General features: G+C 45.5%; 2 protein-coding genes across 4 annotated transcripts in view; both read right to left on the minus strand.

Annotated features, from left to right (window-relative positions):
- Positions 1-1,248: 1,248 nt before the first annotated feature.
- On the minus strand, positions 1,249-8,785 carry fezf1 (FEZ family zinc finger 1). The gene is given in 6 exon segments (XM_061676458.1): positions 1,249-4,440; positions 5,649-5,781; positions 6,186-6,320; positions 7,467-7,667; positions 7,669-8,444; positions 8,749-8,785. Coding segments are annotated over 6 exon segments (1,551 nt in total). The 3' UTR covers positions 1,249-4,171.
- A 617-nt stretch (positions 8,786-9,402) lies between these two features.
- Positions 9,403-14,646, minus strand: part of cadps2 (Ca++-dependent secretion activator 2) — an 82,164-nt gene continuing 76,920 nt past the window's right edge. For 2 of the 3 annotated variants that reach the window (XM_061676995.1, XM_061676993.1), the window contains 2 exons: positions 10,659-10,778; positions 9,403-9,977 (listed from right to left, as the gene is read on the minus strand). In XM_061676995.1, the coding sequence (XP_061532979.1) occupies positions 9,807-9,977; positions 10,659-10,778 (291 nt within the window). In that variant the 3' untranslated portion in view covers positions 9,403-9,806. The remainder of the gene's footprint in view (positions 9,978-10,658; positions 10,779-14,646) is intronic. The other variant, XM_061676994.1, reaches the window with a different exon arrangement.

The following is a 14,646-nucleotide window of genomic DNA, read 5'->3' on the forward strand; positions in this document are numbered from 1 at the left end:
GTTAGTTTGTTTGTTGTTGTTTAGTCTCAAACGACTTTCACTTTCCGGAAATGAGGGCGAGCAAATTGGGGCTGGGTTCAATGAGGCGTTCACGTTACATATTAACTTTGTACACTCTAAGTGAACGTTCCAACTTGACAGTTTGCTGGTATGTATTGTACCAGGCGATCGAGCAAACAAAATAACAGTTATAACCACGTGAACGTGGGAACTTTTAATGACTTCACGTTAAAATGAGGCCCGTCTCCTAACAATGAAGACGCGTGCAATTGGGTAGACCTGACGTGACGTTTGTGCATTTCAGGGGAACTCGGAGAGACCGTGTAATTGTAGAAAGTGTCGGTGAGGAGTTGTGTCTCAGTTGAGTTTATTTTGTCTTTGGATCGTCGGATTTGGGCCATGTCATGTCCCACTTCCTTTATATACAAATATCCGTTAAAAAAAAAAAAAATACAAAATCTTTGTGGTTAGCAGCCCGGCTAATCGCCATGCCTCCGTGGGGTCTGTGTTGGGAGGGCGACTTGGCATACACGTTGAAATTAAGCGTAACTTGCTTATTTCTCAACTGATTTTCATGAGGATTGCTTTTTTTGATTTTTGTAAATGCCAAAGCGTGTGCTATCAATGAAGAACATTTGATTTATATAAAAAAAAAAAAGCCTCAAAACTATATATACACACGTGAAAGATTACTCCCAGTTTTCTTGTCGTAATTGTACTGCGTTGTACACAACCGTAAGGAGCACAGTGGACTGGCATCTTGGATCTTTGAGTATTCTTGCAGTCCACATACATGAAATGCGCTGATGACTTTGACCCTCATAGTTTAGCGACGCCGTAGGCGCTCTTTAAAAGAGGCGTGTCCTATCTACGTTGACCCTCCTATCTTAGCGTCGCCGTAGGCACGCTCTTTAAAAGAGGCGTGTCCTATCTCTGTTGACCCTCCTAGCTTAGCGCTCATTCGTATTCGTGAGGGTTTTTCTACTTAGGATCCTCGTGGAAGATGACTTTTCATTTGAGGATGATAAAAGTGATAATAGCAATAATCACAATAATGTAATTCAACTTGATGACTATTGCATACCGAGTGTAAGAATGGCGTCGCTGGTTCAAATTAAAATGAAAAAAAATAAAAAATAATGACTCCCGAGACAAAGTGACAAAGGTCACGTTGACGATATTAAGGAGGCTTCAAGGTCACACATAAGCACCAATCGTAATAGGATTAATCACCAGGGATAACAGCAATGACATTTATTTAATTTAACAATTGAAACAAAACAGAATCAAACAGTGCAGACACTCGCGTGGTAAAAGGAGGGAGGGGCTATTTTCAGCAGTGGATTCAAGTACCAAGAACTAAGGTGGAAATACAGATTAGGAACTGGAAGTCTTGTACGTGTTCTTTTGTGTAATACCACTTTTTGTCCACGAGGAGCTCTAGTGTAGTGAGAAGGAGAGAACTTCATCCACGTTGAGCGGCGTCTGTCCGTCAATCAAGACCACCAGGAAAGAGACGCCATTTTCTCTTTTAGCGCATTTCCACTGCAGGGATTTTACCCTGAAACTTCTGGGGTAGTTTATGAGGGCCAAAAGAAGAGCGTGCTTGAGGAGTAGTAGTTTTGATAGATCTAGGAACCATTGGGGCTGGTTCTGCAGCTGTGAACTTTTTTGACAGGAACCGTTTAGCAACTAAGGAAGTAAGAACCAAAACCAAGACCGAACGGTTCCTGGAACTTCAGACATCAGTCGATCAAGAAAGAGGCCCAACTGTTTGAATTTTTTTTAAAGATCTTTTACAAGTGCGCTGATTGTCACCTGTGTCTTTTTGCACATTTCCACTGCAGGGACTTTACCCTGGAACTTCTGGGGTAGTTTATAGGGGCCAAAAAGAAGATATTGCTTCAGGGCATAGTACGTTTGGGAGGACCAGCGACATTTGTTCTGTCGCTCTGAACAGATCCTTTTGGAACAACAAGTAGAAAGATCTGAAAGTTCCTGGAATTGTAGGTGTCTGTCAAGGGAAGAGACAGAACTAGGAACCTTTCAAAAACCATTTTGCATCTGGACTATAGCCAAAGTTGAGTTCTGGGGTTATTTTTGGGGGTAAAAAGAAGACCCTGCTAGGTGGGGCACTTTGAGACATTCATGAACCTTTGGAATAGCGTCTGCATCTCTGAGCGTATCTTGATTGGAACCTTTTAGTTCTAGGAACTACAAGTACAAAGCACTAAAGTCGTTAAGAAATGAGATGGCTCGAGGAACCTTTGGACTGAAATTTAGTTAGCGGGTATTTCATGGAGGCTGAAAAGAAGACCCTGCTAAGGGGAACCTTTTAGTTACAGGAACTACAAGTGCCGAGAACTGATAGCGAAGCTGGAAGTACAAAATTCCTGGAACTCCTGGACGTATGTCAATTCAGTCAATCGGTGAACTTTTTTTCAGGAGCTTTCCTATTGACTACCTGAGTAAAAAGGTTCCCCGAAGTTCTGATCTAATTCCTCCTGCTCCTTCTAGAAGGCCCCAGAAAATTTGAGGAACTTTCGCTACCAGGAACTGCGGTAACATTTCCTTCTCTTTTTGTGCAAAAGTGCCTGTTATGTTTGGATCAAAATGTAGTTCTGAGGTCCTTTTTGAGGACGAAACTAAGACCCTGTTGAGGGGTGTAGTACTTCTGAGAGGTCCAGGAGCCTAAACAGATTTGATTGGAAGCTTTTTGTTCCAGGAACAACATATACCAACGGTTAAAAATTTCCTGGAACTATAAGCATCAAGACCACCCGGTAAGGTCCAGAACCAAATACTTTTGTCAGGCCATCGTGGGTTTAGATCTAAATTTAGCTGCAAAAGATGACCCTGCTGGGGGTAGTGGTACTTTTCATAGATCCCACAACCGTCGTGGCGGGGCTGATTGGAACCGTTTAGGTGCCAGAAAACAAAAACCAAAGGTTTTCTGGAACTTTAGGTGGACATGAGGCCTCTGAAAAGGAAGTCATGCATAGGCAGAGAGGCACGTGCACGTTTTCATGTCATATTGTTTTTGTCCACAAGAGGAAACAGTGAGTCTGTCAATCGAACGCCTGTCAAGTCCAAGGACGTCTCCTGACGACGAAAGTTTGGATCGCAAAGCGAGGTGAAGCTATTAAATACTGGGCGCCAGCAAGTGGGCGTGGTCAACCCGTACGCCATTTTGTTGTTTCAATTTTCAATTGGGAATCAAACACTAAAAACGAAACCAAATAAAGTGACTTTTTTTTGTTTTTTTCTTGGGAGGTGATTGTCAAAAGTGTGGTAGGCGGGCTCCCTCTAGCGGTACGCAAAAGAATCCCTGCTCAAGAATAGTTGAGTTGTATTTCACGTTTTCATACATTTGCATTTCATCGTTAAAGACACTTTGACTTGGGGCAAGTCGCTTCAACGATATTTATCGTTATTTTCATTCTTCTTGCAACAATTGTGCAATGAGGGATATTTATATTGTGGACCGAGATAGTGCCTAAAATGTCCACGACAAATCTCTAAATAGTGATACAGGTTTTTATACATACCGTAGTGGACTGTGTAGTTGACTCTTGGGCTAAAACGATTCATCGAATACTCCCTTATCACGAAATAAGGATTTTTTAAAAAATATAGTGGTGTATTTATTTATATAAAAAAAATAAAAATAAAATAGTCTGAACAAAAGAAATGTAAAACCTACTAACTCGTCTTTATATCGGGATTTTCATCGAGTGAACTGTATATTTGACTCAAGGGCCGAAACGATGAAATGAAAACTCGCTGATCGCTCCATCGCGATTTTTGGACATGAAAATGTGAAATGAAAAAAAAATGGTTTTGGAACACTTCTCAGATCAGATCATCATCGTATTCAAGCTATTTTCACACCACTACTTATAAATTTGTCTCCTATCGAAAATCTAAACAATACGCCGGAAACGGAAAATCGTTTTTCTGTAACGGCGCAACGCATCGTGGGATATTTGATTGTCTCGTAAGATCGTTGGTCACAATTGAAAATTCCAAACACAAGCCTCAGTCCTGCTTTGCCACTTTTTTTCGATCGGAGCCTGAAATGGAAAAATATCATTTTCCATATTCCATTTTGTCATTTGTTTGCGTGAAATGGCAAAACAACGAGTCGCTTTTGTTGTTTTGGATCTCGCGCTCACGGCTGCTGCGTGCCGACGGACGGCGGCGTGACGGTCCGCTGGGCGGCGGCGGCGGCGGCGTGGTCGTGCAGCTTCCTGACGTGCTTCTTGAGGTCAAAGTTCCGGCAGAATCCCTTGCCGCAGGTGGGGCAGGTGAAGGGCTTCTTGTCGTTGTGCGTGTGCATGTGGAAGGTGAGGTTGTACACTTGGTGGAAGGCTTTGCTGCAGATGGAACACTTGAACTGCTTCTCGCCGCTGTGCGTCAGCTTGTGGTTCTTGTAGTTGCCTGCGCGGGACGCACGGGGGCGCCCAAAAACACACAACGCAGACTTTTAGCGGACGACGACTCAAAACCTCGACGACTCAAAACCTCAAAACCTCCAATGTTATTCGTAATATTGTAAGTAATATGAGACGCCGCAGCTCATCAGTGCGGCGCTAATATTAGTCATTCTATGCAGAGGATGAAGAAGGTACGACTGAGCACTGTCATAATGTCTGGCCACGTGTTGTTGTGACACCATTTGAGTTCAAATACCCTTCAAGCATAACAACATCGCTCGAGAGGCGGTATTTAGCATTAGCATTAAGCTAGAGGACAGAAAGGCGAAGCGACGTGGCAGTTGTCGATCCAAAAGTCGTAATAGTCTTTGTGCTATGTTTAGTTTTAGAGTAAACTTCAAGTGGGCGTGACAAATGAAAAGCTTGAAGTAAGCACTCCTCGCCTCTTATTTGGACCACTGCGCGAGCGATCGCGTCTTCCTTTCGGAGGATGCTGCTGTTACCGTGGCGGCAATGCCACGCCTCATTTAGCACTGTCAATCCTATTTGGGCGAAAAAAATGAGAGTGTTCATTTTAACGCGCACTATTTGAGCTCGGTAACTTTAAAAAAAAAAGATTATTTTGTTTTTTTAATCATAAACACGACAGTCGTTCGTGCACAATTACATCAAATCAGTAACACCTAGTGACAGTAGGGGGAGCCCTGGAGCTAGCAAATGACAGCCTCACTATATTCTTGAGGAAACGCTCGTTTATATTATAATATTCCGATATTTTTTTTTTTTTGGGGGGGGGGGGGATCAGCAGGTGTGAAACATTCCATTATCTACATTTTTTTTTTTTTTTTTTACAAAACGTTTGATATCAACACCAAATAACGTTGCTGGTGATATTGTGTAAAAATGATCATTTACACGACAGATGCTTAAAAATAAATCCATGCCTCAATGTTGACAACATGATATTCAATATAACATATCATTACACGGTTTACGATATTTGAAGATCAATATTTTTGAAAGTGTCACGAAGGAAAAGTGACGTGAATCTCGAAATACAACCTCTCATCCTTGATTTTTTGGGGGGATTGCTTTTTTTGTTGTTGTTGTTTGTTTTTGTTTTTTGCTGTGTTCGATTCCTGTTGACTTTGTCGCGGGCGAGAGCGGCCTCGGCGAGGCTGACATGGAGGAAACGTGTCCGGCGTGCGTTACCTTTCTGGTGGAATCCTTTGCCGCAGAACTCGCACACGAAAGGTTTGTAGCCGGCGTGGATGCGCGTGTGCGTGTTGAGCGTCGAGCTGCGGTTGAACGCCTTGCCGCACTGCGCGCACTTGTGAGGCTTTTCCTGAGGCACAGCGACGACACTTTTCACACATTTGCACATTTTCTGCATTTTCAAGCTCGAGCGTAAAAATAAATCCCGTCTTCCGCGGGGAAAACCTGCCAAATGAATAGACGGCGATGAATAAAGGCGCGCACATGTGTGACGTACTGTATGAATTCGTACTTTGATCAAATGTGACGATTCGGGATATGACCACGTGCCTACGGCGGTTTCTTAGGAGGAGGAATATTATTCCAATTGCACGTGATTCCAATGCGCTCAAGTGACGTCAAATATCCAATATCGAAGACGTCGGCATCACGTGCAACCGATGCTCCAATCGAGTCAATTCGAAGGACTTTTTGGAACGCGGTTTGACGACCACCTCGCGCGCGCGCGCGCGTGCGTGCGTGCGTGCGTGTTACCTGAGTGTGGATGATCTTGTGTCTGCAGAGTGTGCTGGCCTGCCTGAAGCCTTTGCCGCAAACTTTGCAGACAAACGGCCGCGCGCCCGTGTGCACGGGCATGTGACGAGTCAGGTTGTAGTGCGCGTTGAACACCTGAAACACACCAAACGCGATGACGTCGTCAATTCATGGTGGCGACAAGAATTTGGGGGACGATTGAAGCGCGCGTTTTGCACTCAAGCTTCCCCCCCCCCCCCCCGCCCCCGCCCCCAATCAATTAATCATCAATGTCATTATTTAGTGCACGCAAACCTATCGAAAATCATTTTTGAACATGCCGAAAAACAGACTGGGGGAAAAAAACAACTTCATTTTCGCTCCAATGCGACTCAAATGTGGTCAACTGACGTCATAATTATGATTATTATTATTTTCAAAATCATTCAAGGGACTTCCCAATATTATTTTAGACAGATTTAAGCCGTTTGTCAACAAATACATTCGAATCGTGTTCAAGCGTGTCAACAAAGAGTGATGAAGTATGAAAAACTTCATTTGAGACATGTTCAGAACGTCATCGCCGATTTGAAATGACATTTTAAACATGTGCTTGATTTAAAAAAAATAATAACCCATTTTTAAAAAACACGTTAGATTGCCGAAACGCGTCCAAATACACGTCCGATGACGTCATTCCAAACATTTTCAAAATAGCAAACGCGTTCGAACGATCTCAGTTTGGACAAATGGGAAATGCTGAAAATATCATTTCATCATTCGGTTCAAACTCGTTTCACGTCTAAAAAAAAATATATGCATTTTGCAAATAGTATGTTCCGAAAAAAAAAATGTCTCCAAAGATAAGAGCTAAAGAGAGCAAATATCAATTCGGGCGCGTCGAGGAATATTTCAAAACACGTTTGAAACATATTTCAAATAACAGCACGTGTCAAAATCTTCATCAAAACAGGTGGAAAGCGCATGAAATCGATCCTTGTTCGATCGATGCCGAGATGCGTTTTGAAACGACATTTGCGGCGAACCTTCCAAATCTTAAAGACGATGAAATCGAATTTTGAGATGATTCACAGCGGTTTTCTCCCCCCGAAAAGAACCGATGAGAATAAAAGGGACATCACGACGTCGAGCAATTTCCCAAAGTGCGACGAGAAAAGGACTCATATCAATGTTTTGTTGTTTTTGTCATTTTTGTCGAAAGCAAAACGTTGAAGCGGCGACCGGGTGACTTTTTGTGAGCTTTTCGCATGACGGCAGCGCTCGGGAAGAGCAAAAACGTACTTTCCCGCAGACTTCGCAGGTGAACACTTTGGCTTTGCCGCCCGCGAGCCTCCCCGCCGCCGCCGCCGCCGCCTCGGCCGAGTTCTTGGGACTCTTGTCTCCGAACAAGTCGCGCTCCTTGAGGAGGTTGCGGAGGTGGTCGTGCGGGGCCGCCCGGTGCCCGCCGCCCGCCAGCAGGTAGGACGCCATCGGGTGCAGGTCGAAGACGTCCCGCCGGAGCGGAAGCTTCCCCGGGACCGGCGCCGCAGTCCAGGTAACACACGGTCCCTCGGGACGGGAACGACGACTGGGTGACCACGCGGGGGCGGAACAGTTTGTAGCGGCCGCCGTCCGGCTGGTAGTTGAGTCCGAAACCGAGCGGGCCGTCCGCAGAGTCCAGGGCGAGCCGGCGCTGGTCGGCGGCGGCGGCGGCGGCGGCGGCGGCGGCGGCGGCGGCCGCGTACCCGAGCGGAAGGAGCGGGATCACGCAGTGCAGCGGCGGCGGCGGCGGCGGCGGCGGCGGCGGGACGGCCTTGGGTTCGGGCGTCCGGGCCATGATCCGCTCGATGGAGAAGGCCAGGGACTTGGCGTGCGACGAGGAGGCCCCGTGCGGCCCCTGCGGCGGCGGCCGCTGGCCCCCGACGGAGGCGCGGAGCGCGTCCATGGAGCGCGCCGGAAGGAGGGCGGCGGCGAGCGGCCTCGCGCAGCGGCCCGCCGGGCGGCACCCCCGCCCCCGCTCTCTCCCTCCCACCGCAAAGCTCGATGGCGGCGTGCGGGGAGCCGGGACCCCGCGCTCGCTCGGATCGTTAGCGCGCGAACCCGGACCGCCGATCACCGGGAGGAAGAGGAGGAAGAGGAGGAGGTGCACGCGTCGCGCGACGGGACGCGCGCTCGAGTGGACGACTTCGCCGCTCTCCGGACCCCTCGTGCCTCCGCGTGACGTCACCTCGGAGCACGTGACTCGCGTACGGACGCGCGGAGCTGGCCGCGCGCGCTCCACTAACCGTCACCGAAAGTTACCGGAGCGGGTTATTCGGGCATTCGCTTCCAGAAAAAGGCAACTCAACTCAACAAAACATTGGAATCGCGTGCGACCGCAAATGCGCAAATGCGCAAAAGCGTGCAGTTGGCGTCACATCTTCGTCCAGATGAGATTTGACCGCGTCTTAAAATGTTCAAAGTTTGAAATCAACCAAAATCTGTCAAGCTTGCTGGCGAAATCCTTTTCGACGCGGCCCAAAATGTGGCGTTGCGCTGAAGAGCGAAACATACACCGACATTGATATTTGCAATATTTCGTTGCCTTTTGGTTTTCCAAACATTTTCAGAGCTACGGTCATTGCTTTGATGCAACAACGCAACAAACTAATGTTTCATTTTCTCATGCGCAATAATAATGCGCATTCTTTCAAGTCAAATCAAATCCAATCCATTTCAATGAACAATACAAATGCTAAGAAACCCAAAAGCCATCACTTTCGTTCTTAAAAAACATGACATCTATTCTGGGCCCTTAAAATCTTACAAATTATTTTTAAAACGAAACAGGGAAGATTTTCTTTGTTTTTTTGTTATTACAGTTGGTCGACGTTTTTCTTTTTCTGGACAATTTTATGACGAGAAATGTATTTTCCCCTTGAGAGAATATCATCAATACAATGAATCAAAAAAAAAAAAAGATATTAAAACGATTAAATACGTGGCTTCATACTTTGTAGTTATTTCGAAAAGTGGACTCCCAATTTTGAAATATTGATCTTCATACTGTATTTCTTTCTATAGTTTGAGCACATTTGTAGACTTTTTCGACACCGATCCTTTTTTTAAAATTCTGTATTACGTTTTCAATGTATTGTATGGTTGTAATTATGCCTAACAATCCGGACTGCCAGGCAATCCTTTTCTTTTTTTTTTTTTTTTTTTCGTCTGAAGATCACGTGACAAAAACAAAGCAAGCTGCTTGAAAAACATTTTTATTCGACAACACGTGACACGCTCGGAAGCAGAATATATCATCATCATCATCCGTCCATTTCCCCCCCGCGTTCTGAAACAACTTCAATGACAATAAAAAGCATTCAACGATGTGCAAAAAACACAAATAGCATCACCCCGAATTAGCTTTAGATGTTCTAGTAGGCTTTTCTTGACAAACACGTCGTCTCATTTTTTTTACATCACAAAAAAGCTGGCATTTGACGACGGGCGTGCCGACTTTTTATATCCACCGTACGTACCGACCGCCTCCTTTGGTTGGCTAACATTAGCGGCACTAGAACAACACGAATGCTACATTAGCTTAGCTCGCGGCCTTTGATTTCTTCGCTCACGCGACGCCCGACGTTTTAAGGTGACTCCGACTCAGTCGTCGTCCTGGTCGCTGTCCCGCATGCTGACGCCGTCCAGGCCGCCCCCCGCCTTGACGGCCAGCGTGGCCTCCTCCACCGTCAGGCGCTTGTAGATCGTTTCGTAGCTGTTGTTGTTGAGCGTGGCGTCCAGCACGCCCTGAAGGCGGAAGTCGCGGTAGCTCTTCTGCGGGCGGGACGAGATCGGGGGTAGGGTGGGGAGGTTTAGACGGAGAAGGAGTCGGATCGTGAGCGAGCAAGTCTTTGGGGTCATGATGATAAATGAACAAACTGAATGAGCTCATGATTGAATACGTTACAAACAAATGCGGAATATGACTTAGTTGAAGCAAATGATCTGCCAACAGAACAGGAATATTTGACTTGGCGAGATTTCTGAAAAGGAGTACGACCCACACCTCTCCAATGAGTTTTTCTTGTTTTAAAGACCCTGAAAAGGGAATTCCAAGATGTGTTCCTTAATACCTTCCACGTTTGAAGACAATGGCTGAAAATGACGAACGACGTAGCACAGAATTGCGGCGACATCGCACGAAACTCCTTTTCACCATGTCAAGTTTTCCCGATTTTTCGAACGTGCGACGTACGACGTGGGCGCACTTGGGCCTTGGCATGAGTTGCCCCGCCCCCACTAGATAAGCACTTCTAACTTACTCTTAACCAGTCATCAAATCGACAGGTTACACAAAAAAGCAAGAAGCGATATCTTGGCATATTTTGCCTCGATTTGAAGTATTCACTTCATGAACTTACTGCACATTATGGCTGGTAATTAATGCAACTTTTTGATGAACTGTCAAACTAAACTATGAACGTCAAAATAAAAAGGATGAAATCTCCGGCGTACCGGCGTCCAGGTTACCTTGACGATCTTGATGAGGGTCTTGAGCTGGTACAGGTGCAGCTGGAGGTCCAGTCGGTCCGCCAACCACACGCACACCGCCTTCGTGGACACGCTGTACCATTGCTGTTCACCACAAAAAAACACAGCGCGAACATGTCAACGTTTCTTTCTTGACCCTCAACCTGAGCAGAACCAAGTCAGTCAGATGGACGGAGACAAAATTGAAGGGGACCGACAAGAACGCGGTCACAGTTCTTTCTGGCCTGCTTCTGAAACCTCAACTTGAACATAGAATGAAGTCCACCAGACGGATGGAGACAAACATGAAGGGAAGTACAAGTGGAACAAGAACAAAGCTCCGACATGGGCGTAGGGGTGATCCTGACATCATAGATCTCGTTTGTCACCTTCTCAGTACCAATATCCACAACTCCACAAGGATAGACCATCAGGGTCGGTCCCGACTCCTACGTCACCGCAAAGAATATTCCAGAGAGATGTGGGAATAGATTCTTATTGACTGACCAGCTCCTTCACCGAGGAACACCTTAGACCAGAAATGTCATCTGGTCCACGTGAAGGATTGAATATCAGATATGTCATCAAAATCAATCTGACGGACGAGGAGCATGTCTTTATGTCTGAGCCCTTCCCAAGATTTGGAGAAAGGAAAGCCGAGAAAGGAACCTTCACAAGGCAAGGAAGTCATTCCAAGTCTCGGAAGGATCTTCACTGAGGGATGAAGACCGCTTGAGGGTAAGTACTGAACTTTAAAACGAGGTATGGTTATTCCAAACCAAGGAAGGACCTCTAATCAAGGCTTATCACTACCGGCCAAAGTGGAAGCTTCAGCCCAAGGCTTGGAGATTTTTCCAAGTCGAGGAAGAATCCTTCACGGAGGGAGGGATGAAGACCACTTTGAATAAAGGAGAGAAATTCTCTGAGGTACACAGGTTACTCCAGAACAAACAGGGACTTTCAAGTCAAGGAAGGAACTTTCACCGAGGGATGATCACTCGAGGTCAAGGAGGTGTGGACGTTATTCCAGACCAAAGAAGGACCGGCAACCAACCTTGACCAAAGCATGTGAAGGGCTTTCAAGTCAAGGAACGAACCTTCACTCAGTGATGATCACTCTACGTCAAGGAGGAGGAAGGGTTATTTCCAGACCGAAGAAGTTATCTCGACTGATGGATAAAGACCACTCTAGACAAAGGATCAAACTACCCTGAGGTATGGAGGTTACTCCAGACCAAAGAAAGACCTCATATCAACCCTCAACAGGTCCATAGAGGTCATTCCAAGCCAAGAGCAGAATCGTCACAAAGGGCTTGGAGATTGGCTGCCACGTTTACTGAGGGATGAAGACCACTATGCAGCGGATGAAGTATTTGTGAGGTATGGGTCCTCTGGACAAAAGACCCTTCGCCAACACACGGAGGTCATTTGAATCAAAGAAGGAAACATTCATAAGGTCTTGGGAATTGCTCAAAGGAGAATCACTCGAGCTCACGGAGAGAACTTTTAAACCAGGAAGGGAGGTTATTCAAGACCAAAGATGGAAGTCTTATTAACCTTACCTATGGCGTGGAGGTTTTTCAAGGCAAGAAATAACCTTTGCATTTGAGGCTAAAGACGTAACATTCTCTGAGGTACGGAAGCTATTTCAGACTGAAGGAGGGACCCCGAGTTGAGGAAGGAACCTTGACTGATGGATGAGAACCACTCGAGACAAAGGATCTAACTACTTTGAGGTACAGAGGTTATTCCAGCCCAAAGAAGGACCTCTTAACTTTGAGCAGAGTCGAGACTAACCAGAAACGAGGGCCTGTCTCATGTCTTTTCTTTAGGAACTGTCCACCTTCCCGGTTGTCAAGGTTGAAAGCGAAACCCTATTCAGACCACGCCCGGGGTTCTCTCGTCCAACATCTTTTTAGGCTTGCGTTCTCCTTTTTACCAACAAGACAACTAAACGTCAATGGAAAGCGCTTTCAACACAGTCGGTCGCTCAGGTGAAAAGATTGCGAGGCGCCAAAATCATCCGGTGGATTCGCAGCCGCTTTTCTTCTCCCTCCCGAGCAAATCAAACGCACGCAAACGACGAGCGCGCCGATCTCCATTCAGCGTGCGGGAGATTGCCGTGACACCGCGCTGACCCCAAATATTCCGACGCGCTTGAAGAGGCTGCAGCCGCCCGCACTTCTAATTAATTTCTACTGCAGCGCGAGAAAAAAAACCCAGAGGTTACTTGAGGCTTCGCACAAAAGCTCAAACATCTGGGGGGGGGTCGCCGGTACTTGATTCTGTCTATTCTGGGGCGGGGTCACCTTTGACTTCAACTGAATGTTTAATTATTTGAATAAACTCATCAAGCCGTTAACGGGAGTCAAAGAGGGGGAAAAAAAACGCAGAATGTTAACAATGTGACTCAAAAGTCTGCAAACTTAACTTTGCACCCAGCGAATGAACAAAACGACCCTTTGCTTTATCATCGTCATGGCGACCGCACCGACGGCGACGATGAGACGAATGTACGTTTTGTTTCCCGACATCACGGCGATCAATGGACCACCTTGAAGTCCTTCAAAGCTTTTCCGCAAAAAAAAATAGCACAAAACTGACAAACTTTTACTCATCATAAACGCGGAACACGAACAGATGAACGAGACCACAGATCAGATGACCTGCACTAAAGACCAGAAGACCGGGACTTCAACTCGACTACGACGGAAACTCGACAGATGACCTCGAGCTTCTTGCAACTTACTTGCAACTTAAAAGCTCAGCTGCGCAAAAAAACTGAAACTTGTGATGTAGGTATGTGGTCAATGGAGAGATGACCTGGACTAAAAACCAGCTGACCAGGCCGAAAGTCCAGATGACCATGACTAAAAACCGGACGCAACGCCGGACTTCAAATGGAGGACAACAGAAACGCCGCAGTGGAATCGCAAACGAAAGAAAGCAAACTGTACAACTTGGAGCTTCTTCCAACTGGAGCATTGGATGTGTCCCGCACAAAGACAACAAATGTTTAGACTTCTTGTAGAAATAGACCACGACCACTGAGTGTCTTTTTAACAATTGTGCGCCGCTTTCTTTTTTTTTTACCTCAACGCTGCAAATTGTGAGATGCCGACCTGATTTCAATCAAGTTGTTGAAATTGAAACAGTCATACGCACTAAAATGGAAAAAAACGAAGCGTCGCAAGGAGCTGCTGTAGGCCCCAGCTCACACCCCACTCTCACACGCAGAATAACCGACTGTCGCTCACTCACTAGACCACGCCCCTTAAAGGCGCACATTCTACACACAAACACTACTGTATGGACAGGAATTACACTTTACATTCTTTTTTATTATGTTTTTATACAGTACAGTTTGATTTTCTTTTTTTTTTTTTGGGGGGGGGGGGGCGCTTGGAGTGCTGGAACAGATCAATTCATTTAATTTCATTTTAATAGAGAAACGCAACGTGTATGTTGAATGCAAACTATATACATACACGCTAACGTGCTAGCTTATTTAATACTGTACATTCATTGTAAATTGATATCGTGCGAAAGTACATATTTACAACTATACTTATTTTCTCATGTGACAGTGCGTTTATTTGCCCAAATAACATTTTGATATATTTATTTCCCCAAATAACGTGAGAGCATATTCATTCCCTCAAATAATGCAATAATACATATTGAACATTCATTGTCGATTGAAGTGAAAATACACATTTTCTCAAAGAATGTGATAGCATGTTTATTTCCTCAAACAATATTTGTATTGCATTTTTATTTCCTCAAATAATGGGAGAGCATATTCATTTCCTCAAATAATAATGTGATATTGAACATTCATGGTCAATTGACAGTGTCAAAATACACATTTTCTGAAACTGTGATAGTACATTTATTTCCTCAAATAATGTTATAGCGTATTGGTTTCTTCAAATGTGACAATAAAACATCCAAATAATGTGATGTCTATATT

The sequence above is a fragment of the Phycodurus eques genome, chromosome 5 (assembly GCF_024500275.1).
Source record: "Phycodurus eques isolate BA_2022a chromosome 5, UOR_Pequ_1.1, whole genome shotgun sequence".
Lineage (NCBI taxonomy): Eukaryota > Metazoa > Chordata > Actinopteri > Syngnathiformes > Syngnathidae > Phycodurus > Phycodurus eques.